The sequence below is a fragment of the Taeniopygia guttata genome, chromosome 24 (assembly GCF_048771995.1).
Source record: "Taeniopygia guttata chromosome 24, bTaeGut7.mat, whole genome shotgun sequence".
NCBI classification, from domain to species: Eukaryota; Metazoa; Chordata; class Aves; order Passeriformes; family Estrildidae; genus Taeniopygia; species Taeniopygia guttata.
In genome coordinates this window covers 4,166,888-4,189,931 of record NC_133049.1, presented here as the reverse complement: position 1 = coordinate 4,189,931, position 23,044 = coordinate 4,166,888, and the positions used below count along the sequence as shown (strand labels likewise).

The window sequence follows — 23,044 nt, the reverse complement described above, 5'->3', positions numbered from 1 at the left end:
GAGCAGGGCAGGCAGGGCTGGGTGTATAATGTAAAACTGGGAGGACAAACACAGCGTTTCCAACCTGTCGGATTTTTAACCGGCAGCGTTTTCTCAAGCGTTTGGGGGTCTCTTTGGCGGGGGAGATGCGAGGGGGTAAAGTACATTATGTAAAATGGGGAGGACAAACACAGCGTTTCCAACCTGTTGGATTCTTAACCCGCAGCGTTTTCCCAGGCCTTTGGGGGTCCCTTTGGCGGGGGATGCGCGTGGGGCGGGCAGGGGTGGGCGTGTTATGTAAAACGGGGAGGACAAACACAACACTTCCAACCTGTCGGATTTTTAACCCGCAGCGTTTTCTCAAGCCCTTGTAAAGCCTTTGGGGGTCTCTTTGGCGGGGGGATGCACTTGGGGTGGGCAGGGCTGGGTGCATAATGAAAAACTGGGACGACAAACACAGCGTTTCCAACCTGTCGGATTTTTAACCTGCAGCGTTTCCCCAAGCCTTTGGGGGTCTCTTTGGCGGGGGGTATGCGCTTGGGGCAGGCAGGGGTGGGCGCGTTATGTAAAACGGGGAGGACAAACAGCGTTTCCAACCTGTCGGATTCTTAACCCGCAGTGTTTTCCCAAGCCTTTGGGGGGGCTCTTTGGCGGGGGAGATGCGAGCAGGTTGGGCACATTATGAAAACCTGGGAGGACAAACACAGCATTTCCAACCTGTCGGATTTTTAGCTCGTAGCGTTTCTTCAAGCCTTTGGGGGAGATGCGAGCGGGGCGGGCAGGGCTGGGTGTATAATGTAAAACTGGGAGGACAAGCACAATGTTTCCAACCTGTCGGATTTTTAAACCCGTAGCATTTTCTCAAGCCTTTGGGGGTCTCTTTGGCGGGGGATGCGCGTGGGGCGGGCAGGGGTGGGCGCGTTATGTAAAGCGCTGCGCAGGCGTGTGCGCGGAGCGTGTGCGGCCGCACCGGGCAGCACCACGGGGGGACGGGCATGGGCACGGCCGGGCCGGCGTGTCCGGCGGGGCCCGCAGCGCCTCGCTGGCCCTGAGAGAAGCCGGGCAAGGGCCGTGCCATGCTGCAGGAGGTGAGTACCCTCCCGGCTGGCCGCACAGTGCATGAATGAATGAATGAACCCCCGTGAATGCCGAGCGATCCCCAGTGAATTCCGCCCGGCTGCTGCTGCTGCTGCTGCTGCGCCGCTCCACGCTCCCGAATGGCTGCCAGGTTAGTGCTGTCGCTGTCACACATGTGTGCTCGGCTCCTGCGGCTCCTCCATCCACACAGGCGCTCTCCGGGCGGATTAAAGCCGGAGTCCATGTTGGTTGCTGCTGCTGCTCTCCGTTCGGGGACTGGAAAGCAGGCGGCGTGACATCATGGTGCAGAGATGCTTCGTTTCTCTTCCTTTCCGCGGGCTGAGCCCTTTTTTTGTATTTTTTTTTCCATTTTATTTTATTTATTTTTTCCTCTCCTTTTCTCTCCCCCCACGCACGTGCCCTGCCTCTCCTGCAGGGTGGAATTGCTAAAACAGCCTTTTCGATTGTTCGGAACAATGGGCAAATCTCATTGTTCGGCTTCTTTTTTTTTTCTTTTTGTTTTTTTTTTTCCTCAGCTTTCATTCCCCTCACCCCTCCTCATTTCCCCTTCACGCCCTGCTGTGTCCCCCATCCCCCATTCCCACTGTCCCCATCCCCCATTCCCACGGGGACAGTTATTCTGCCATAACATCTGGGTCCAGGGAAGAGGGAGGCAGGAGGGGGTCCAAGTTGGATGCGTCACGGAGCTGCTGCAGGAATATGGTTGGATTTGTTTGCCCATGTGCTCTCCTGCCTCTACAAGGGCTCGTGGTTCCGCTCTGCCTTCCTCTCCCGGTGTTTGTGTATTTGCACTGATGGGGAGAGGCAGGATTTGGTTTGTGCCGCTTTTTCAGGCTCTGCTCCAGAGTCTATACAGGTGGCTTTTTTTTAAAAATATTTTTTGGCAACGGAGAACAGTAGGAAGTGAGGATTCATTGCACTGTGTGTGTTCACAGACAGGGAGAATCTGCTGAGTGCCCTAAAAAATAGCTTTTTCTTAGGTTCCTGGTAGCTGGCATTGTCCTGTGCATCATGGAAATGCTGGTTCAGAAAAGAGAATATATTCCTGTTCCCTTGCTCCATTAAATCACATGCATCTGCAGGAGAAGCTGGTAGATTTAGGATGCAGCTTGTGATTTTGACTCAGTAGGATGGAAACTTCAGGTCAAATCTTTGGGATGTATTTTACAGCAGTGCAATAACTTGGAACCCCCAGCATTCTTCTCCAACATTCTCTTGGAGAAGCCCTTATCTGATAAACAGCTGGGTGGAACCCCCAGCTGATAAGCAGCTGGATGGAAACCCCATCTGATAAACAGGTGGATGGAACCCCCATCTGATAAACAGCTGGATGGAACCCCCATCTGATAAACAGCTGGATGAAGCCCCATCTGATAAACAGCTGGATGGAACCCCCAGCTGATACACAGCTGGATGGAAACCCCATCTGATAAACAGGTGGATGGAACCCCCAGCTGATACACAGCTGGATGAAGCAGAAGAGAATCTGTCAAAGGGGGGGACAAGGTGGAGGCAGGTCCTCAGGACAAAGGGCATTTGTGGCTCTTGCACTGAGGGGGTCTGACCCTCTCTGGTTTTATCTCCGAGCTGGCCAGTGCTGCTGCATGGCTGGAGCAGAGCAGGGGGGATGCACGGAGGGGATGGATCACAAATTGTTGCGTTGTTATGTTCAGAAAGGTGAAGGGAGGAAACATCAAGGGCTGAACAAAGGGAATTTGTTTGATCCCAGCTTTGAAGATCACAGCATCTTCCATTAACTTGTGAGGGCTGTGCTGAGGAGCTGTGGGAGTGAGTGGGAGGATGCAGAGCTCCAGCTTTGTCTCTGCTCCTGCTGCACAGCGTCCCTGTCCGCCCCCACGGGCTCCCAGCCTTCCTCGAGCCTTCCTCAGGCTCACTGCCACAGGGCTTTGTGAGCCCTGCCACAAGGCTGGGTGTGCTCAGGGGACAGTGCTGTGCTGGGGATAGAGTCCATGAAGCCTTGCTGGAGTTACAGCAGGGAAAAGTGCCTGAGCTCCTCTGGAAGGAATCTGGGAGTCCTATCACACCTACATCCCCACCCAAATGTGGGCCTGGGTGTTCATCATCAACTTCATTGCTTTATCTCACTCTCCCTTGAAATAAAGCAAATATGACGGCAGCAGTGCACCCTGAAAGCACTGAAAGATTCTGATGTTAGCTTGGAAACGACAAGGATTAAAATAAACAGCTTGGATTTATTTTAATTTTTATTTTTATCCTTTGAGCTGTCAGGTTTTGCAAAACTTCCCTCACATCAAAGATGGTTTAACAGTGTCTGTTGTTGTTTTGTTTATTTTTTAAACAAGGCTTGTGAGCTCTGTCCTGCCCCAAGTTCCAGGCTTGGAGATGTTGATGGGAGCATCAGACATTGCAGTTCTTGCTGTTACTTACCAGGGCTGTTGATTTTGTGGTGGGGAGGGGAGGAAAACAAAGCCTGGATCTGTTCCTCCTTGGGAAGTACAGCTGTAGAGTGGGTGACCTGCAGGTGACTGTGATGGGGCTGTGTCTGTCACCTTCAGAGGGATGTGAAATTCTTATTTCTGCTGTTTCCCCTTCCCTGCTTCCCAGATTTCTTTGTATTATCCATCATGCTTCGTTTTATGTGGCTTGCCTTCCTTTGGAGCAATTGGAATGATAATAATTCCTGGCTGAGGGAGTGGTTTGGGGTGTGATTATAACCCGTGGTGGTTCCCTGCACATTGATGACCCTTCCCAAGTTGCGACTGGTGCGTTATTTGATTTATTATTAAGCTCTCTCTTGTTGCATTTCAGAAACATTTTCCAACTTCTCCTTGGGATTTTTGCAGTCACTCCAAGCAGGAAGGGAGAGGTTGCTTCCAGGCTGGCTGAGGGGGAGTTTCAGTGAGAGATGAGGCCGTTTGTCCATGGGTCTGTCTCCAGTGGTAACCAGGATCGGGTGATGCAAGGGGACAATGACATGGTTAATAATGCATCTGCCCATCCTCGCACTGCTGGCTGTGGGCAGAAGGCAAATTCCTTCCTAATGCTTGCAGTGATTTGCTAATCCTCTGAGGCATAATAATTGCATTAATTTTATTTCATGAATATGTAAACACGTGATTGGATGTCATGGGAGGACAGCATTCTGCAAATTGTCAAAATAGGCAGAGTAAATCTTAAACAAAGCTGGACTTTCCTGCTAAAAAACATGCAGAACGCAGAGTATTTTTATGATTATTTTCAAAGCACTTGTCATGAAACACTCCTTGGTTTCTGCACAGCCCTGCAGGTGTCATTGCTTTTTTGACTTACTGCTTTCTCTTTTGTCTCTCTTGCTGGGAGATGTAATAGAAATAGAACATTTTGTTATTGCTTGTAGAGCAATGGCAGGCCCAGGGAATTGCTCCAGGATCTGTGCAGGTTTTCATTCTTGTAATATCAATTTGAAGGGAGTGTAGGTTGGTGATCAAAAGTTGTTACCATCTGCTTGCTGTTTGAGAGACTGCATAATGAGCTTCTGAATCTCCTCGTTTTCCACTGATGTCAGACTGGATGGCAGAAAAGTATTTTGTAGGCGTCTAATTAACCCCTCTAATAGCTGTTTCTGAGGAGAATTAACTCTTTTCAGTGCTACAGCCAGGCCTGAGGTGCCTTCTTGACCTTTCTGCTCTTTTCCAGACTATCAGCACAAGTTCTGTGTTGTCCTCCAGGATCTCCTCTGGTCTCGTTCAGGGAAGTGTAGGCACAGGCTCGACTTTGCACAGCCCATGGATTTCAGGCAGAGAGGGTTCAATATGTGCTTCAATATGTGCATCTCTGCTGCTCTGGGGACACATTGCTCAGCACTTGCAGAATTCAGCTCAAATTGCAGAGCAGACCCCAGTTCTGGGCCTGGCAGAGCTCGTTACCAGCTCGGTGCTGCAGGGAGGAGTGAGTAATTGCAGGATGACTCTTGGAAAGCAGATTCTTTTGAGAACGGAGAGGACACTTGGAGGCCTTTAAGCTTTCCAGATCAGGAGTTGGATGAGGAAATCCAAGGGTTGAGAAATGCACTGCAGGGAATGGTGTGGGTGGTGTTTTTCTGCCCCTGAGAAGCTGGTGGTGGCCACAGCTGTGTACCTGAGGTTGCTGCTTGTTTAGCTGAGCAAAATTCTTTGGTTCTTTTCCTATTTCTGGCTGAATTCTTATTCACATCCTGCAAGTGGCAGACCCAGAGGGATTTTCTGTGTCACAGGTGCTGTGCCAGTGCCCTTCTGGAGCGGGCTGCTGGCTTTGGGGCACCTGTGGTTTGGGAAAGAGCTGCTTGTATCAGTCCCAGGGATGGCTGTGGTTTCAGAGCTGGTGGGATGGGACAGACTTTTGTGTCACTTCAGGATGCTTGGGTGTCATTCATGCAGAATTCATTTAGCAGACTGCTGCAAAGCCAGGTTTCTTGTGGAAAAGGAAAACATTGTAAAGAGTTCCTTTGTGGTTTTAAGGATGCCAAACTCAACTTGTGGAATAGCTTTCCCAGAAGTGACTGCTTGGTGAAGTTCTGTTCATCATCATCCGTAAGGGTTGAGACCCTTACAGGGAGTGTTCTGTTGGAGGAGAAATTTGGCCTTTCTGTGTCTTGCCTGGTGTCTCAGGGGCTGGTCCATCCACTGCCAAATGTTCTTTTTCACCAGCTGAAGGAAAGTTTATAGAATCCCAGAATGGTTTGGGTTTGGAAAGGCCCTTAAACATCATCTGTCCCATGGGCAGGGACACCTTCCACTGTCCCAGGCTGTTCCAAGCCCCATCCTTGGAATTCCAGGGATGGAGCAGCCACAGCATCTCTGGGCACCATCTGCCAGGGCCTCCCCACCTTCACAGAGAAGAATTCCTTCCATTTATCCAGCCTAAATTTCCTTTCTTTCAGTCTGAATTTATTACTCCTTGTCCTATCACTACAAATTCTGCTAAAAACCCCTCTCCAGCTCCAAGATACTGGCAGGCTACAGATTCTTTCCTGCACTGCTGCAGATATTGATGCGTTTCCTGCACATCTGAGCAGAGTTTGGCCCCTTCCCATCCACACCACACTTGCTGATGGTGTTTTGATGAGGTTTTCCCTTTAGGGACAGCAAGGACATAAACCAAGGAGACAAACCCAGCCTTCAGTGCTTTCAAATGCTCCATGCAGGGGTTTTCACCTCGCAGCAAAGGGGCTGCTGCTTAGGTGGGCTTGTTTGTGTTCTGTCCCTCACTTAACCTGTCTCATCTGCTGAAGGCTGCTCTGCAGGGGGACGTGAGGCCCTGAATGCACTCTGGGCAATTAGGTCTCTAAAGCGTTATTTATTACAATTATTTATTTTTTTTTTTTTTCAAAGTGGGTCAGGCTGTTTCAGGCCTTGGTTCCTGGTTCAATTGCAGGCCGTGGTCGCCATGGCAACTGCAGAAAGCGTTCGTCATGGCTGTGCCTTGGGCTGGATCCAAACTCCAGGGAATCGGCCGCAGGGAGAGCCTGGAGGGGCTCGGGGCAGGGACAGCCCTTTCTGTGCCTTCTGTGCCCATCCTCGCTGCCACGGAGCTCAGCTAACACATTCTTCATTTGCTGTCTCTGTGGAGTCCTTCATGCAGAAATATTCGGCTTGTCCCAGTCACCAGAGAGCAGGAGGGGAATTCAGCCCTCCTGCGTTTGAGATTTGTGCCACTGACTTCAGGGAGAGCCAAAGAAGGAGCCCTTGATGTTGTTTCCTCCCCCTGTTTCAAAGGTGAGAATCCACACACACCTAACATGATAGATGTGGATGGGTTTAATTTCTTTGGAAGACAGAATCTGTCCAAGGTTGTGCTTGGCAGAGCTGGCGCCAAAATTTGTGGCAGTGTGAGCTGGGCAAAAATAAAATTGACAGCTCTAAGCAATGATCTAAATGATCTAAAACATCAAAGCTGATGCTGCTCCTGTGCAGCTGCAGTGCTAGGGCATAGGGCATGCTGGGCTGTGATAAAAACTCACCTTCTGTGGCAATCCAGGGGGTTCCCTCTGGCTGCCCTGGCAGGTCTGGGACCCTGGCAGGAGTCAGGAACCCCCCTGGACAGAGCCCCCAGAGACACTGGCTGTGATCTCTGTCCATGGAAAAGTTTTCAATCCTACAGGATGAATTACCAGCTCTGAGTGTTTGATATAAGGAATAATTAAATGCAGCACAGGTGCAAAAGTAAAATTTTAGGATTCTAGATAAGGGCTCCAAAGGGGACAAGATGGAGGAAATTGGGTGTGCCTTGTCCTTTTTCTCCTTCTTCATGCCCTCCATGTTTCACTGTGGTGTTGGCATTTTTCTGTTGGTTCAGGCTGGGGACACACTGTCCAACGTAGGTGACAGATATTGGCACGTTATTGTAAATCCAGCACAGGTAGTTTGTGGTATTTAATGTTTGTACCATCCCACTGAGGGCAGAGCCCCACACGCTGCCCTGCAGGACAGAGCTGCGGCAGGGCAGCAGAACATGTTAGAGATAAACAGAATAAACAACCTTGAAACAGCACAGATCAATTATGGCTTCTGCTTTGGCAGGCAGGGCTGACAGACAGAGACTTTCTACAATCTCAGAATCATCAATACCACAGATCCCGACAACCTTGAGGAGCTCTGTAAGACCATAAAAAGACTAAAACAGCACCAAACTTTCCAGCATTTTTCATCTTGAGTTCCACCTGCACGCTGTGGCAGCTGTACCCCCGTTTTGAGCTGCTCGTTCTGAGCTTTAATTGAGCAGCAGCAAAATCTCACAACAGCAAACTGAAAGCAAACAGAGGCTGGGCTGAATTTGGCTTGGTCTCTTCAGAGCTGCTCTAAGCCTAAGCTCAAAGTGAAACTGTGAACTTGCACAAACTGAAAATGAGATGGAGGTTGTGTGTGGTAAACTCAGGAAAAATTAGTACGTGTGTTCACACATGTGCTAGTCAGGGACATGGCTTCGAATTCTTGCCTTGTATTTTTGGGGACCTCTCACATAAACCAGCTTATGTTGCCTCAAGCACACTGGGGGCAAGCAGGACCTCAGAATTTAGAGGTTTTAACTAGAAGTCTGCTTTTTCTGTGGTCTGTAAAAATGGCAGTTCAGAACCTTTTCCATCCCTGGGATTGCTGCTGATGAGCTTGGAGTCACCAAGATAGCTTTGCTGGGCTGCCAAAATTGAGTTTAGCAGGAGAAGGAGCAGCAGGAGCACAGACACCCATTTTGACTGGATCAGCTGAGAATCTGAGAAGGAACCTGATGCTTTTTAATACTTCAATAAACTAAGACATCCCTGATAATTTTACTTCGTATTACACCTAAACTGTGGCAGGTAGTGCTTCTAGGAGAATGTTCCAGATAATTTTTAGATTTTCCTTTTGCTTCAATTATTATTTGGGGGGATTCAATCTGGAATGTTGCTACAGTTATTGCTGCACTGGTTTAGCATTCAGTATTCCTGTGCCTTGTCCAGGGAAAGGGAGGGTACAGGACAAGATGATGTGACAGTATTTCCCTTGGGGATGTGCCGTTGGTCCTTGTGAAGAGCCCCAAGCCAAGGGGGAATTGCTCTGCACTGGAGCTGCCTTGGGGTTTGGGTGACATTTGAACAGGTTTTTATTGCTCTATATCTTATTTCTCTATTTCTCTATATTTCTGTATCTATATTGCTCTATATCTATATTTCTCACCCTACTGGGTAGGAATAGGTGACAGAGCAGAGTTGAACTTAATCCACCTTCCTGCCTACAGGACATTTTGCACAGCCATTTTCCCAAGCCTGTCCAGGATCTATATGAAATTCCACACTTTGTAGGGGTGAAGGCGTCTTCTCAGGGGCTCCTGGGGAGCTCCACGCTGCTGTTCCTGCCTGGTGCCAGCTCCCAGGAAATCTGATTCTGGCCCTGTTTGCATAAGCAGCTTGGCTGAGTGCTTCCTGCAGGCTCTTCAGGGAAAGTTTCATCACTTGTGCATTGACACAAGCAGTGAGCAAATAAAGGAGAATTTACAAGACCAGTTCATCCAAAACCAAACCAATCCAAACCTGGGAACTGCTGGGGGAGTGTGTTACACTGGCTGCTCGTATCTAACTAATGCTTGTAAAATGGTTTTGGCATCTTCAGAGGTAAGAAGGGATAGATATGGTTTTTATCTGGGAATTAATGAAACCTCAGTCACGTGTTCAGCTCCTCAAGAAAGAAATGATCCATTTGGAGTACCTTGCTGTGCATCATTGTGATTGCTGTGTGCAATTTGGCTTAAATTAAGAGCCTGATTGTAATAATTCCTTTAATTCAGTCCCTTGCAGTTGTAATTCCTCCATCCTTTCCTGCTGCCCGTGCTGTCAGATGTGGCCTGTTCGGTGTTGCACATGAGATAAGAGGCTCCTGAAGAAGTTAGCACAGATCCAATCCTTGCATCAGGCCCCTCTGTGACCAGCTGGAAAAGCCTCGAGGATGTCTGGTCAGAAATAGATTTGGCTCCTGAAGGAAATGAGTGACGGAGGGAAAAATGGGTGTAGTGTGTGGTATTTTGAGGAGTCTGGCAGGAAGGAGAGGCATCAAAAGAGAAGGAGCAGTGAGGAAATCCGAGTTTTCCTGTTCTGTATTAGTTTGTACTTTACTAGCTTGCTGATCTAGGTGCTGGGGCATTTACTGAGGAAAGAGAATGAGAAGTTCCATTCCTCTCATAATTTCTGTAAAACTCTGAAAGGCCTTGCTTTTCCCATTGTGAAAAAGGAACTTAATTTTTAATTTTTTTTTTTTTTTAATCACAAAGGCTTTTGGGTCACAGCAAACCGTTTTCATGCCCAGCTCTAACTGGTATGGAAAAAGCTGGTTCTGTACAGGAAATGTTGCAGTGAATGTCACCATGACTCCCCTCGCAGAGCCCCAGCGTTTCTGATGCTCTTTGATGGGGTGTTTTCTGAAAGGTGTGACCCCATTTTCATGCATCCTGTTGAGAAGAGCTACACTGATAAAGGAGGGGCAGAGCCAGGCTGTATTGAGAACGTGCTGACTCTTCTGTCGTTCTTGAGCGCACATTGGATTTTTCTAAGCTCAGGTCATCGTTTGAAACTCTGAGAGCCCACGGGAACCAACGAGTTCCCTCTCGTGGGCATTGCTCTGTGGTCTGAGGGGCTGAAGGGTGGCTGGTGGTGGGCTCCAGGAACCAACGAGTTCCCTCTCGTGAGCATTGCTCTGTGGTCTGAGGGGCTGAAGGGTGGCTGGTGGTGGGCTCCTGGCCCCCAGGAACCAACAAGTTCCCTCTCATGAGCGTTGCTCTGTGATCTGAGGGGCTGAAGGGTGGCTGGTGATGGGCTCCTGGCCCCCAGGAACCAACAAGTTCCCTCTTGTGAGCATTGCTCTGTGGTCTGAAGGGCTGAAGGGTGGCTGGTGATGGGCTCCTGGCCCCCAGGACCCTCTCATGAGCATTGCTCTGTGATCTGAGGGGCTGAAGAGTGGCTGGAGAAAGGCACTGCCAGCAGTTCCTCCACCTCTGCTGGAAGAGAACTGCCCAAACCCCCGGGGGGCTGGCTGCGGGTGGGTTTGCTCAGGAAGCAGCTCAGTGTTTGGAGGTGCTCTAACCCCGCTCTTCCCCCTTCCTGTGCCCTGCAGTACCGCCAGTAACTCCAACCGCAGCACGCCCGCCTGCTCGCCGATCCTGCGCAAACGCTCGCGCTCGCCCACGCCGCAGGACGCCCCGGGGGACGCCATGGTGGAGAAGGGCTCCGACCACTCCTCGGACAAGTCCCCGTCCACGCCGGAGCAGGGCGTCCAGCGGAGCTGCTCCTCCCAGTCCGGCCGCAGCGGGGCCAAGAACTCCAAGGTGAGGGGCGAGCAGAGGGCCGTGGCTCTGTCCTCTGCCTTCTTCTTCTTCTCTGGCTCATTTCCCTCCCTCTTCCCCCCTGGGATCTCTGAAGGTTCTCCTAACTCGGAGTCCTCAGACATCAGCACAGCTCTGAGGCTACAACTTCTCTAGTCAAGGTCCTGTTCCTTGGAGGCTCCATGGAAAACCCCTCCGCCAGGGGTTTTCAACAGACCTCAAAAACCTGTTGCAATTACTTTTTATCACCTGGATCATGAAATAAATAAGGCTTCCCCTGTGAAGGGCCTGTGCATTTCCCCAGTCCTATTCAGTCCCTCTGGGATCATTCAAATTGCACAGAATCAGTTTTCCAACCCTCTGCCCATTCCTTCCATGGCTGCAGTGTTATGGCTGGCTTGCCCAGGGTAGCTGATATTTCCCCCAGGAAGGTTTTGTGTCTTTGGACCAGATTAGAAACAGCCTTGTCTTTGCTGTGCAGGGGAAGAGGGTTTCAGCTTGGGCTCTAGGTTTTTGTGTGAGCAGTGGGGCCTGGTAAATCACACACAGGAGCCTGGGGTGCCAAACAAACCTTTGATTATGAACCCTGGTATCAGCGATGTGTCAGCTGTCATGAGCACTTGTGTTTGCCCAGATTTTTGAAGTGGGATGTTTCAGCCTGAATAATTTTACAGGCAGAACTCTGATGGCTTGTATAAAATGAATTGTTAGATCTTTGCCTGATTTATTGCTGGGTTGTGTCACAGACCAGAAATCTTCATCCCCTCCCCTCCGTGGCCACTCCGCAGAGGGAACAGGACTCAGTGGCCCACATTCTGATGTCTCACCGCTCTGGGGGGAGTCTGTGAGTTCAAAAGAGGGGCAAAAAGGGTTTTTCAAGCTGAATCATTGGCGTTCTGAGGTTGCCCTTGAGGTCAGCCTGGCTTCCTGTGCACGCAGTGACCTACAAACCCCATCCCACGCTGGGTGCCACCCTCAGCACAGGGCTGCCAGCAGCGTGTTCCCAAAGGGAGCCGTGGCATGGCAGGAGGGTGCAGGGCACGCTGTGCTCGGAGCCACCCTGGGGGTGCTCCCAGGGAAATGGGCTCCTTGGGAAGGGGAACACAGAGAGGAGCTGCATCGTCCTGGCCCTCAAAACTGAGATTTTTACCAGCACGGTGACTGCTAAAGCTGAACTTTGATTCCTGGTGCTTTCCACAAGGAAGAGGGGGTACCGTGCTCTCTGTTGGGTGTGTGGGTTTTCCTTCTCTTGTTCTGCGAGGTAATTTTTCTTCTTTTCCCTAATTTCTCTCTTTTCATTCCTGCATGCTTTCTCTCCGATTAAGTCACACAAGCGCCTCTCCAAAGTAAGCCTTCTTTTTTCTCTCCTGTCCCCCACTGTAGAGCTGTCTCACCACTCAGGAACCCTCCCTGTGGTGCTGAGTGCTGACCCCAGTCAGGCATTCTCCTGCTGTGGCTGTGAGAATGCCAGCAAGAGCTCAGCCCCGTGCCTGTAGCTGGAAGCTGGGTTCACTTGCATCACTGGCATCTCGCTGGTATTTGCTCACACAGACTGAGAACTGGCCTGTTCATCACACCCCTGCAGCTGCTTCCAAATCATTTCAGCCTTTCAGTTCTGCTTTCCCCTCTCCCTTCAAGTGAGCTGCTGTCTTTGCCAGGGAGAAATCCTCTGGAGCTGAACAGAACCATGATCCCTTTTTTTATCTTCTTCCTCCATGATTTCAGAAACAAGAGTTGTTCTCCATGACTTCTTCCCTGCTTTTCATGATAAATAGCATTTTTGTGGCCAGTGATCTCAGCTTGCTGCCCTTGCAGGCTCTGCTGTGTGATGTAAATATTAAAGATCAGTGATTTCAAGTGAACCCAGCTTGAACCTGGTAGAACAGACCTGTCCCAAATGAATTGTGAGAATTCATGGGCTCGCTCTGAGAGGTGATAAGTGGAAGATCCCTCTGTGGGTGCTTGAATTGGAGAAAAGATCATTTGGGATTTGATCTCACACCTCTGTGCTGCCCTCAGAAGAGTGGAAAAACTAGAAATACAGGTGGGATGTTGTTGGAGAAAGTGCCAGGCTGTTGGCATTTCCACTTTATGAAAGCAGAATGGCTTGGATGGCTTCACAAAAACCCACAAAATCTTTGTCTTGGCCTTTCCCCAGTGGATGCCTCAGGTTTCCTTCTAGGCAAGTTCTCAGAGAGCAATGCTGGCTGACTGTGTTCCCTTGGTCGTGGTCCTTGTGACCAGCCTGACCTTGCATGGTTCACTGGTGTCTGCTGGGAGCTTCTTATGTCTTTTTTTTAAGGCAGATTGTCTTGTGCTTGGTATCTGTAGCTGGGATAAGTGAGAGGAGCACTGTGGGACTGAAGGCTCGAGGTGAGGTGTGAAAGAAGTGCTGTGGAAGGTCTGGAGTAGCAGGTCCTGGCAGGATTGCTGGTGAGTAGAGGTGTGCGGGCCAGGACAGGCTGTGCTGAGCTGGAGGTGCAGAGGGTTTTAGGAGAGGGATTGGTGGGGAGAAGCCTGGATCAGGGGGATGTCTGTGTAAAATGGGTGTGCAGTGCTGCTCTGAGGTGCCTGCAGCCAGCCCCTGCTTCTCCGAGAGGGAAAAACCCAACCACCATGAGGCAGCTGGAGAAGCCCAGATGAGTTCAGAGGGACGGGGATCCCAGGCAGGACCCCAGCAGCCTGTCAGAGCCTCCTGCCCTGCTCACACAGAATATTCTGAGTTGGATCCACAAGGATCCATTGACTGTGCAGCCTGGAGCTCTGTTCTGTGCTCCACAAGCTGCTTCCTCTGGCACAAATGAAGAATTTTCAGGCATTGAACCCCCTGCTTCCCCTCCACATTGTCTGCTCATACAGGGAGAGGTTAGGAACAAAAATACCCCAGGGCAAACATTCTAAACTCTCCTTTCTCAGCCTCTTCTCCTCTCCCCACTCAATTCCTGCAGGAAGAATGGTTTGCTTTCCCAACCTCTCTGGCTAATGAGGTGGCACAGCTTGAGCCCATGAGTTTGGTGCTGTGTTGGCACAATTGCTGACAGATCTGCTTCAGCTCCTGCCCTCTTTTGTCTGTGCTCTTCTGTCGTGCTGCAGCGCTGCCGTCAGAGGGAGTGCTCCTCCAGGAGTTTTAAACATGGAATTGTCCCAGGGAGTGCTCCTCCAGGAGTTTTAAACATGGAATTGTCACAGGGAGTGCTCCTCTAGGAGTTTTAAGCACTGGAATTGTGACAAGCAGTACTCCACCAGGGATTTTTAAGCACTGGAGTATTCAAACAGGGATTTTTAAGCACTGGAGTAATCCACCAGGGGTTTTTAAGCACTGGAATTGTCACAGGGAGTGCTCCACCAGGAGTTTTTAAGCACTGGAGTGCTCTATCAGAAGTTTTTAAGCACTCAATTTGTCAGAAGCAGTGCTCCACCAGGAGTTTTTAAGCACTGGAGTGCTCTGTCAGAAGTTTTTAAGCACTAGAATTGTCACAGGCACTGCTCCACCAGGGGTTTTTAAGCACTGGAGTTGCATCCTGGGGGATTCTTTCCCAGAGCTCTCTTTGCCATCCTGACCCCACCACTGTGCCACAGACCAAGGTGCCTCAGCTTTAGGCTTTTCTGGGACAGCTTTCCAAACTCAGGAAAAGCCCATCTTTCTGCTGGTAACCAACGATGAAATATGTATTTTTTGAATATTTTGCTCTTGCCCAAGGATAAAAGTGGTTTCATTCAGATTCTTCCCAATGCCTATAGCTAATGGTGAATGCTGAGGATTAATATTAAGTTAGGGGGACATTAAGAATTTCGGTGCAGTCCTGGGGGCTGTAGAACAGTTCAGGTTGGGAGGGATCTCAGGAGGTCTCTGCTCAAAGCAGGGTTTAACCAGCTTGGTCTAAACCCTTGTCCAGCCACATTTTGCAGCTCTCCAAGGCTGGAGGTCCCCCAGCCTGGCCAGGCCCCTGCTCCAGTGCTTAACCACTCTTGTGAACAGCCTTTTTCCTCCTCTCCAAATAGAATTTCCCCTGCTGCAGCTTATGACTGTTGCACCTTGTCCTCCCAGTGTGCCACGATGAGAAGAGTCTGTCTGTGTCTTCTCATCCACCCCTCCCACTGGGTGGGACAAAGCCCCTTTAGGGAGTAGGGAATGAAATTCTGATCCTTTGGGGCTGGGGTGAAGCTTTGGGGAAGAAATTCCATCAATTTCCTGGAGTTATGGCCATTTAGAAGCCGGGTGGGCAGCGTAGCTTTTGCAAGAGCACAGATGAGGAGAGAGGGCTCCAGAATCTGTTCTGAGCTCTGGTTCTGTGCCTCTGCTTGCCCAGGTGGGAAGGGGATTTTGGGATGCTCCTAGAGCTCTGTGGCACACCATTCACTTGGCAGAAGGGTTCTGTTCCCCTGGGAGCAGCAGGGAGTGAGCTGTGATGCTGCTGAGGGGTGGGAGCTCTGTTTGGAGCTGTCAGGAGAGGTTTGGTGTGTGCCCTGCAGAGCTGTAACCTTCCCCAGCAGTGCACACAGATGTCAGGTCACTAAACCGTGACTATTTAGAGGCAACAATTCAAGGCTTAGAGAAAATATTCCATTTTTCACATTCCTCCACAGCTCTGCCTGGTTACAGCCCCCTTGTAACCACGAGCTCTGCTCTGTTCTCCTGTAGCATCATCTCTGCAAACCTGTCCCATCTTCTCCCTGTCTGTGTGCAACCCCCTCCTTCTGTTACTTATTTATTTTCTCTTTTCAGTTCTAATGCTTATGGTTTCTTTTTCCAGTATGACAGACTTAACCTGCTCAAAGTAAGAATATGTTTTTCCTTTTTCTTTCTTTTTTCCTCCCCCTCTCCATTTTATTGTCTCTTTATTTTCACAGTTTGCATCTCCCTCTCAGTGAGTTAAAAAAAAACATAGATAAATTAGAAGGAGATTTAAGGGCTGAGGTTGTTTGGATTTTGGACAAATCTGTTGAACTTGGTGGAGACAAAAGCTGAGGTTTGAGTGTTGGTATAATTAAGGATGTTGGTAAAATTATGGACCTCAGTATAATTATGGATATCAGTATAATTTTTTTGTGTGGAAGAGCTTAAAGAAGAACCTGCAGAGCTCCTTTATAGAAGACCCTTGATTCAGGGAAATTCAAATGTGAGGAGGGAAAAAAAAATAGTTCCTGCAATGAATGCAGGAGGGGGGGACTGAAATGCTGTTGGGCTGTGCTGACACCACAGCACGGGCACCCTGATTTAGGAGGCAGAGTGACAGCAGTGCCTCTGCTCTGCGTGTGCCAATTATAGTTTGATTATGAGCTTTTTTCCCCCAGGAATTTTTGAGTTACGCCTTTTGCTCATTAAGGCAGACAGATGGCAAAACAAATCTGCAGGAAAATCACTCCATCTCAGGCCCTGTGCTCCTGAGGACAAGGTGCTGTGTGCATGGCTCAGATTAATTACCCTGCTTCTTTTTTTAGTCTAGTCTGGGTTGCATAAGGCTTTTTTCCACGTCCTACTTGCAGGGAGGGATGACTTCCACCCAGTCCTTTATGAATGGATCAGGTATGGCCAAGTATGGAAAAGAGTGGGAAGTAAGAGGAAATTCCTCTGGTTGGAGGAATGAGTGTGGGATATGAGCCATGCTCTGTGTTCAGTCCCCAGCTCATCTCCTTTCCCTGGGATCTGGGGGGAAAAGGGGCTGTTCCTCTTTTTAATGTCAATTTTTTGTATTTTAGCCTGTGTACTGTGTTACTGTGGGGCTTTTCATGAGAGACTGGGAGCTGTGCAATGGATCCTTCAGAGATGTTGGCTCCAAGAGTGGGATCCAGTGAGGTTTTGTGGCTGGAGTGGCTCACAGGGAACTTGGAGCAGGAAGATCCAGGGGTGGGAACAGAGCAGTCCCTGTGTCTTCACAGAAATCTGTTCCAATCTGACCTCATCAACGCTTCTCCTTCCCTGTGTGCCCTTGGTGGGCAGTCTGTGCCCCTGTGAATATTCCAGGGAATTCCCAGTGAAATTCCTGCAGCCTCTGTGGCGAGGCACAGCACAGAATGTTTCCCTCCCTATTCCAAACTGCCTGCAAAGCCTGGAAAATTCTCCAAGGTCAGAAGCAAGTTGGCTTCAAAGGAGGAAAGGCAGTGAGGTATTGCTTCTGTCCTTGTGTGTTATCCTCAGCTCCCACTGAAGTGTTTGGGACAGGGGACAGCACAGCTGGAGCTGCCCACCCTCGGTGGGAAAGGCTCTGGTGCCCCCAGGCTTCACTGCCATGAGGGAAATCCCCCCAAAAAAGGGGATTTCTGTGTGTGCTGGCAGCTCTGGATACAGGAGCTCAGTGTCCTGCTGTTGGAAAGCCAGGCTGGCTGCAGTGGGAAGCTCATTTCTTCCTCTCCCTGCACTTAAATCTCACCTCCAGCTGAAAATTGACTTTCCAAGCTGAGCCAGCTCTGCTGTGTGCTCCAATGTGATGTGTGGCCTGTCCTCTCCAACCATCTGAAATGCCATGATAAGGATGGGGGGGAAAAAAAAAATCACATGTGCAGATGATGCAAAACACCGTGCACTGAAATGCTGAAAAAAAAAAAAATCTCAGCCTTTTTTTTTTTCCTTGCCTAGCTTCTCTAGCGATTTTCTTACAGCATTGATCCTGGCTCTGTGTGTGTGTGTCTCCCTTTTAAAATTCAAAATCCCCTTGGAACGTTGGCCTTTGTGAGCCAAGGGCAATGTGGGTGTTACCAGCTGGGAGAATGAAGCCCCTGAAGAGGAGGCTGGCAGTGATGATGTGATGGTGATGATGATGATGATGGTGATGAGGATGGCTCCTGTGTTGCTGGCTGGCACTGCTGGTCTGCAGACAAGGTGGCAGCATGTCTGTGTGTGTGTGCATGTGGACATGCACACCTTGGCCTGACCTGTTTCCTGTTCCAGACTCCTGCTGCTGGATTTGTCCCTTGCTCCTGTACCTGGGGATAACTGTGCTAGACCACACTGGGAAACCCACTGAAATCTTCTGTTTAATCCCACTTTCATTCACTAATGATCCCAACCAGACTGGACCTGCTTTCTCTGTCCCTCTTTCTTTTTGATCCTAAGATCTCTGTGCTAACTAATGCTTCTCTTTTATTTTGTCCTTACAGAAAAGCCAGAGTTGGTATAATGTAAGTACTCCCATTTCTCTTGTCCCTGGGTGGCTGTGGGCTGGGTGGGGGGAAGGTGCCAAGGGGCTTTGCAGTGGCACTGGGGCACTCGGAGCATTTCCAGAAGGAGGAGCTGGAAATGGCTCAGCACTGGCAAAGGAGGGCTGGCATCCTGAGCAAAGGGATGCCAGAGACAGAGAGCAGAAGCTTTGTCCTTGTGGTCACTCTGGTGGTGCTCCCCACATCCCGCCCCTCTGCTGTCTCAGGGATGTGGTGACACGTGGTGACAAACAGAGCTGCTGCCCTGCAAACCCTTTGCATCTCTCAGGGCGGTGTGGGGACCACAGAGGAATTATTTTCTACCAACCCCAGAGAAACACCAACCACCCTTTGCTTCTGCCTTGGTGTTTTTTGGTTCTGCTCTGGGCACAAAGTCGGTGCCACCTTTGCACGGTCGGGCCCCCACCCTCGAGGCTCTGAAGTAGCCATAGGCAAATGCAGCAGCCATCCAAATTCCTGCCCTCCTGCAGCCATCCATGGCAGGATGGGGGCCAGCAGAATGTGGGATTTTGGCTGAAACAGCGAGGTGGGGTTTGACAGAGGGCACAGGCAGAGTTAGGAACCTGCTGGGTGTGAACAGCACGGGCAGGGAGAGACCCCAGAGGCAGAGAGGGACAGAGGCAGTGAATGAAAGAATAAGAATGTTTTATTTTAAGAATAAAACACAAACCAAGGCGGGCCAAACTGGTGGAGAAGTGGCAGATAAAGGACTGAGCAGATGGCCCAGTCTGACCTGGCTGCTGCCAAACCCTGTCTGTCACCAGGGTAGAGGTGACTTTGGCTCTTACTGCTTCTGCCTGTAGCTGCTGAGCTCCATTCCCTGCTGCATGATGCTTTGCTGTGCTCTGCTTCTGTGGGTCTCTTGTGTTTTCATGTCCTCTCTATCTTATCTTTCTGTTCTCTTGTTTTTCCTCCATATATTTTCAGCATGAGAGACAGTACATCCGGAGAGTAAGCACTGGCTGCATTTTTTTTTGTGGTTTTCCCCACCCCACCCCGTTATTTTCCTTTGTAAACAAAACAAAACAAACCCATTTTCTAGTTAGCAGAGACATTCTGGCCAGATAAAAGCAGCAGTGTGAAAATATGGATGAGCCACAGACCCAGGAAGTCAGTCTTGGCAGTGTTATTTCCATTAAAATTTTGCTAATTCATCTCCTTGATAGAGTTTCCCTTCTCTGCCAGCTCCTTCCAGGCAAATTTTGGCAAAGTTTTCTGCCATTTGGACCATTCTGGTTCCTCCATTCCTCTCCCCTCTGAGGGCAGCTCTAGAAATGGATCAGTGGAATCTGCCTCTTCATGAAACCTCACCATTTCCTCTGCTCACTTTCCCCCACTCTCATTTTACACAAACCCCACCGTGCCCAGGGCAAACACCCTCCACACTGTTCTGTGCGCCAGCTCAGCAGCCCTGGGTGCCAGGCGCTGTGCCAACCCAACCCAAAAAATAATCCCTAAAAGAGCACATGGGCCTCAAAGATCTGCAGGGCATCACCAGTTTTCTTCATTTTTTTGCTGCTTTTAACTGGTCTTTTTGTCTCTGGAACACTGCATTCCTCTTTGCCAATAGGAACCCTCCCTTTCCCCTCTCCTGGATTCCTTTTTCTCTATTTTTTTCTTTTTTTCCTGAAGATGCCACCATTGTGTGTCCTCCTGTCGATCCCACCAGTGCTTTTTTGGGATTTCCATCCCTGCCCCGTGGAGAAGTGGGAGGAAAGGGGTGAAGTGAGGTCATGGGTTGGTTTGGCAGACCTGCCCCTCTCTCTGGTTGTGCTTTCTCTGCTTGGCTTTGCAGAGGACAGATGCAAACTGGTGCAGGTGCACGGTGAGATTGAGAAGAGAACCCCAGTTTGGGAATAAATGCACTCAGAGTTTTGGGGTTTGCTTTGTGTTCTTGTCCTCGTGGTGGGAGAGCAGAAGATCAGTAGAAAGGAAAAATCCCTGAGGTGCTTCTCAAGCCTTTAGTGAGGAACTGTGTACGTGGAGACTTTGGTTTGGAAATATTGTGGTTTGTAGGGGAAAAAAGCTCAGTTGGTCACTTGTGGTTTAACCATCAGTAGTGCCTGCTTTGGGTTGTGTGTCTGAGTGGGGAATTCTTGTTAATTCATTTATTATTTTAAAAATAATTCATAAAAATAGACCTCAGGCCTTAAAGCTAAACTCCCTTTGTAGTTGTGTTTGCTGAAATAGAGATGTGCCTTACTCTGTACCCCTGAGGTGCTCTGCAAGGTGGGAAATTGGTGTTCTGCTTCCCTGAGGACACCAAGGAGGAGCTGCTCTGTCTGTGGGGGTGCTGGGAGAAGACACTTGTCACCCAGCAGATGCCATTAAAATGAGAGACAAACTGGAGATAAAATCTCTCTCATTCTCTCCTTTTCTTCTCTGGGTTTTGGGAAAGGGCCCCATTTCTGGCCATGGAGAGCTCTCGTTTCTGTGTCACTAAGCCTGCCAAATCTGCCATGGTTTTCCTGCCTCATTCTGCCTCACTTGGGCTGTGAATCCTTCTAGTTCCCTGTTCCCAAATCAGGGTGTGTGTCTCATTATTCTGCAGTATTTCTGCTGCTCTACAGCAAGGCTTGCTTCTTAAATTCAGCACCAGGCATCAGGAGAATCCAGAGGATGCTCTGGAAAAGAGAATGAATAAGATGAACTTGAAAAGTTAGAGAAAACACAGTTGACACCAGGGAAGAGGTGAGATTTAAATCCATGATGTTTTCACTTTAGCATTTACATCCCAAGGTCTGCCTTGCACTGTATTCCTTTATTTTTATCTATTGCACGCCTGAATATTTTTCTTCTTCCTTTAACCTGAGCAGTGAAAAGACACCAATTGTCTCTTTCAGCTGTTCCTAAATATTAGAACATCAGAAATATTTGCTGTCCCAGTCAGTGTGGGCAGATCAGTAGGAGCCCAGTCCTCCCCACCTGTGTTTGGGAGAGCAAAGTCTGCACTGAGGATTTGCAGGGAGTGGCAGAGGAGCTCTGCTCCTGCAGCTCTGCCAACAAATCCGTGCACACAGGGCAGCCCTCGGCCTGGCAGCAGCTGAGAGTCTCAAAAATAACCCCAAAATGCCAGTGGGGAGGCAGATAAAGGAGAGAGGCCAGAGTTTTCCTCTGGGGAAATGCAGGGGAAGGCTGTGCAGGAGGAGCTGGCTGAGGATTGTGATGCTGCAGACGTTCTTTGTGGGGAACTCTGAGCAGATCTTGAGCTTCTGGAGATACCCAGACATCACAGGACTGGTCAGAAATCAGCCCTGGCTGGTCTCAGGGTGCTGTGTCTGCTCTTGGATACCACAGTGGAGGGGAGGCTCAGCTGCTGAAACATTCCCTGTAAAGGCAAAGGGGAATTGTGCCTCGTTTTAGGGAGAACATCAGGAACACCTTTCCCAGGGGTGGCAGGTGAGGCTCCCTCAGCAGCAGCAATCATGGGAACGGAGTTTAATGCAGAAATCCAGGCCTGATGAGTGAGCAAGTGTTGAAGAGCCCTTTTCTCTGTAAATCAGCACAATCATCTTTCAGCTCCCAGTAACCATTTCATAATGGTGAACTCCCAGTAATAACTTCATCTGATTGATTATTTCTGGAGCAGTGTTTAGCTCCTTTCCTTCCAGGTACTTTTCATCCTGCCAGATTTTCCCCCTTTTCTCTGTAAATCAACACAATCATCTTTCAACTCCCAGTAACCATTTCATCAGATTGTTTCTGGAGCAATGTTGAACTCCCTGCCTTTCAAGCACTTTTCATCCTGTCAGGTTTTCCATGACTTTCAGTGTGTGGATTACCAGTTGCTGGGTTGTAGAGGCACTAAATCAGCAGTAAACTCTTAGTGCAAGCTTATGTGATGATGAACTCAGACCCATTTTCCAGCCCAGACCCCAGTGATTACTTGGAAGCGCCTTCCTCTGCTTTTCATTCACTTTTAAAAGGAGAAAAAGGAAAAAATTGGAAAATCTGAGCAAACAGAATTGGTTTAGAGGAGGTGCTGTTGGACAGGTGGACAATTTCTTTGCTGGTTTTTCACACCAGCCCTGCTCTCAGTGGGGTCTAAACTCTCCCACACAAGCAGGAAACATGTAAATCACAGAAGTCCATCAGTCATGAAATTTGGATGAGCTTTTCCTCCCCTCTCTGCTGTGTGCCTCGTGCCATCTCTGCTCCCTGTTTTCTGTGCTGTCCAAGACTCAGCATTCCTCAGGTTTCGTGTTCTCTGTCCATCCCTTTCCCGTGGAGGATTTGTTTGTGTGGAATGGGGATGTCACCACGGGGAGATGCCACCACGGGCAGTGACCCTTGTGTCCCCATGTCCCAGGAGCGGTTCCCTCACCTGGGCAGTGCCATCCTGTCCCGTCTCTGTGTTTGCAGTGGAGTTAATGTTTGCTGCCTCCAGCCCCAGCTCAGCTCTTCCCATCCCTGCTGGCACCGCCTCTGCAAACACAGGTGGCTGGGGGAGGTTTTTTTTTAATTCAATCCCATTTGGAGTTTCCAGCCAAGAGGGTCATTCAGTAAAGCACTGCAGGTGGCTGTAATGCCAATTCTTTGTCCTTTACAGGCTACAGAATGCTTTTTTTGAAATTACTCCCTCATCTTGGGGTGCAGATGGATGCACTGCTGCAGTGCTGAGTGGAGACACCTCTGTGCCTCAGTGATTTTGAGCTTGTCAGTGAGCAAATTGCTGCCCTGGCCTGGAGCAGAGCAGAGCCTCTGCAGGGCTGGGATGGCTGCTTGGTGCTTTTTGAGATCTCTGTGCTCACTTCTGGAAGAATGAGGGGTTTATTTCAGTGTTTGCTGGCAGCTGAGCAGGTCTGGTGCCCTGCTGTGGGCACTTCTGCACGTGGGCAGGGGCTGGAGAGGCTGGGACTCAGGGCAGAGGGGCACAGGAGTGCCAGAACCCAGGCAAGCTCCTGCACCTGCAGGGAGTTCATTCAGCCCTTTATTTGCAAAGTGACCTGACTAATGAATGAATCCTAGAAAATCCTATTTTTTAAGGGAGAAGAGTGGGCTCAGAGATGCACCCAGAGGTGCA

General features: G+C 49.6%; 1 protein-coding gene across 17 annotated transcripts in view; it reads left to right on the top strand.

Annotated features, from left to right (window-relative positions):
* Positions 1 to 23,044, top strand: part of GRAMD1B (GRAM domain containing 1B) — a 139,118-nt gene that overhangs the window by 88,215 nt on the left and 27,859 nt on the right. For 6 of the 17 annotated variants that reach the window (XM_072918244.1, XM_072918243.1, XM_072918251.1 and 3 more), the window contains 3 exons: positions 10,656 to 10,866; positions 17,962 to 17,982; positions 18,949 to 18,972. In XM_072918244.1, coding sequence (XP_072774345.1) covers positions 10,656 to 10,866; positions 17,962 to 17,982; positions 18,949 to 18,972 — 256 coding nt within the window. Of the gene's footprint in view, positions 1 to 913; positions 1,208 to 10,655; positions 10,867 to 12,188; positions 13,704 to 17,961; positions 17,983 to 18,948; positions 18,973 to 23,044 lie in introns of those variants that run through there. The other 11 variants (XM_030290876.4, XM_030290875.4, XM_041720912.2 and 8 more) reach the window with 6 other exon arrangements.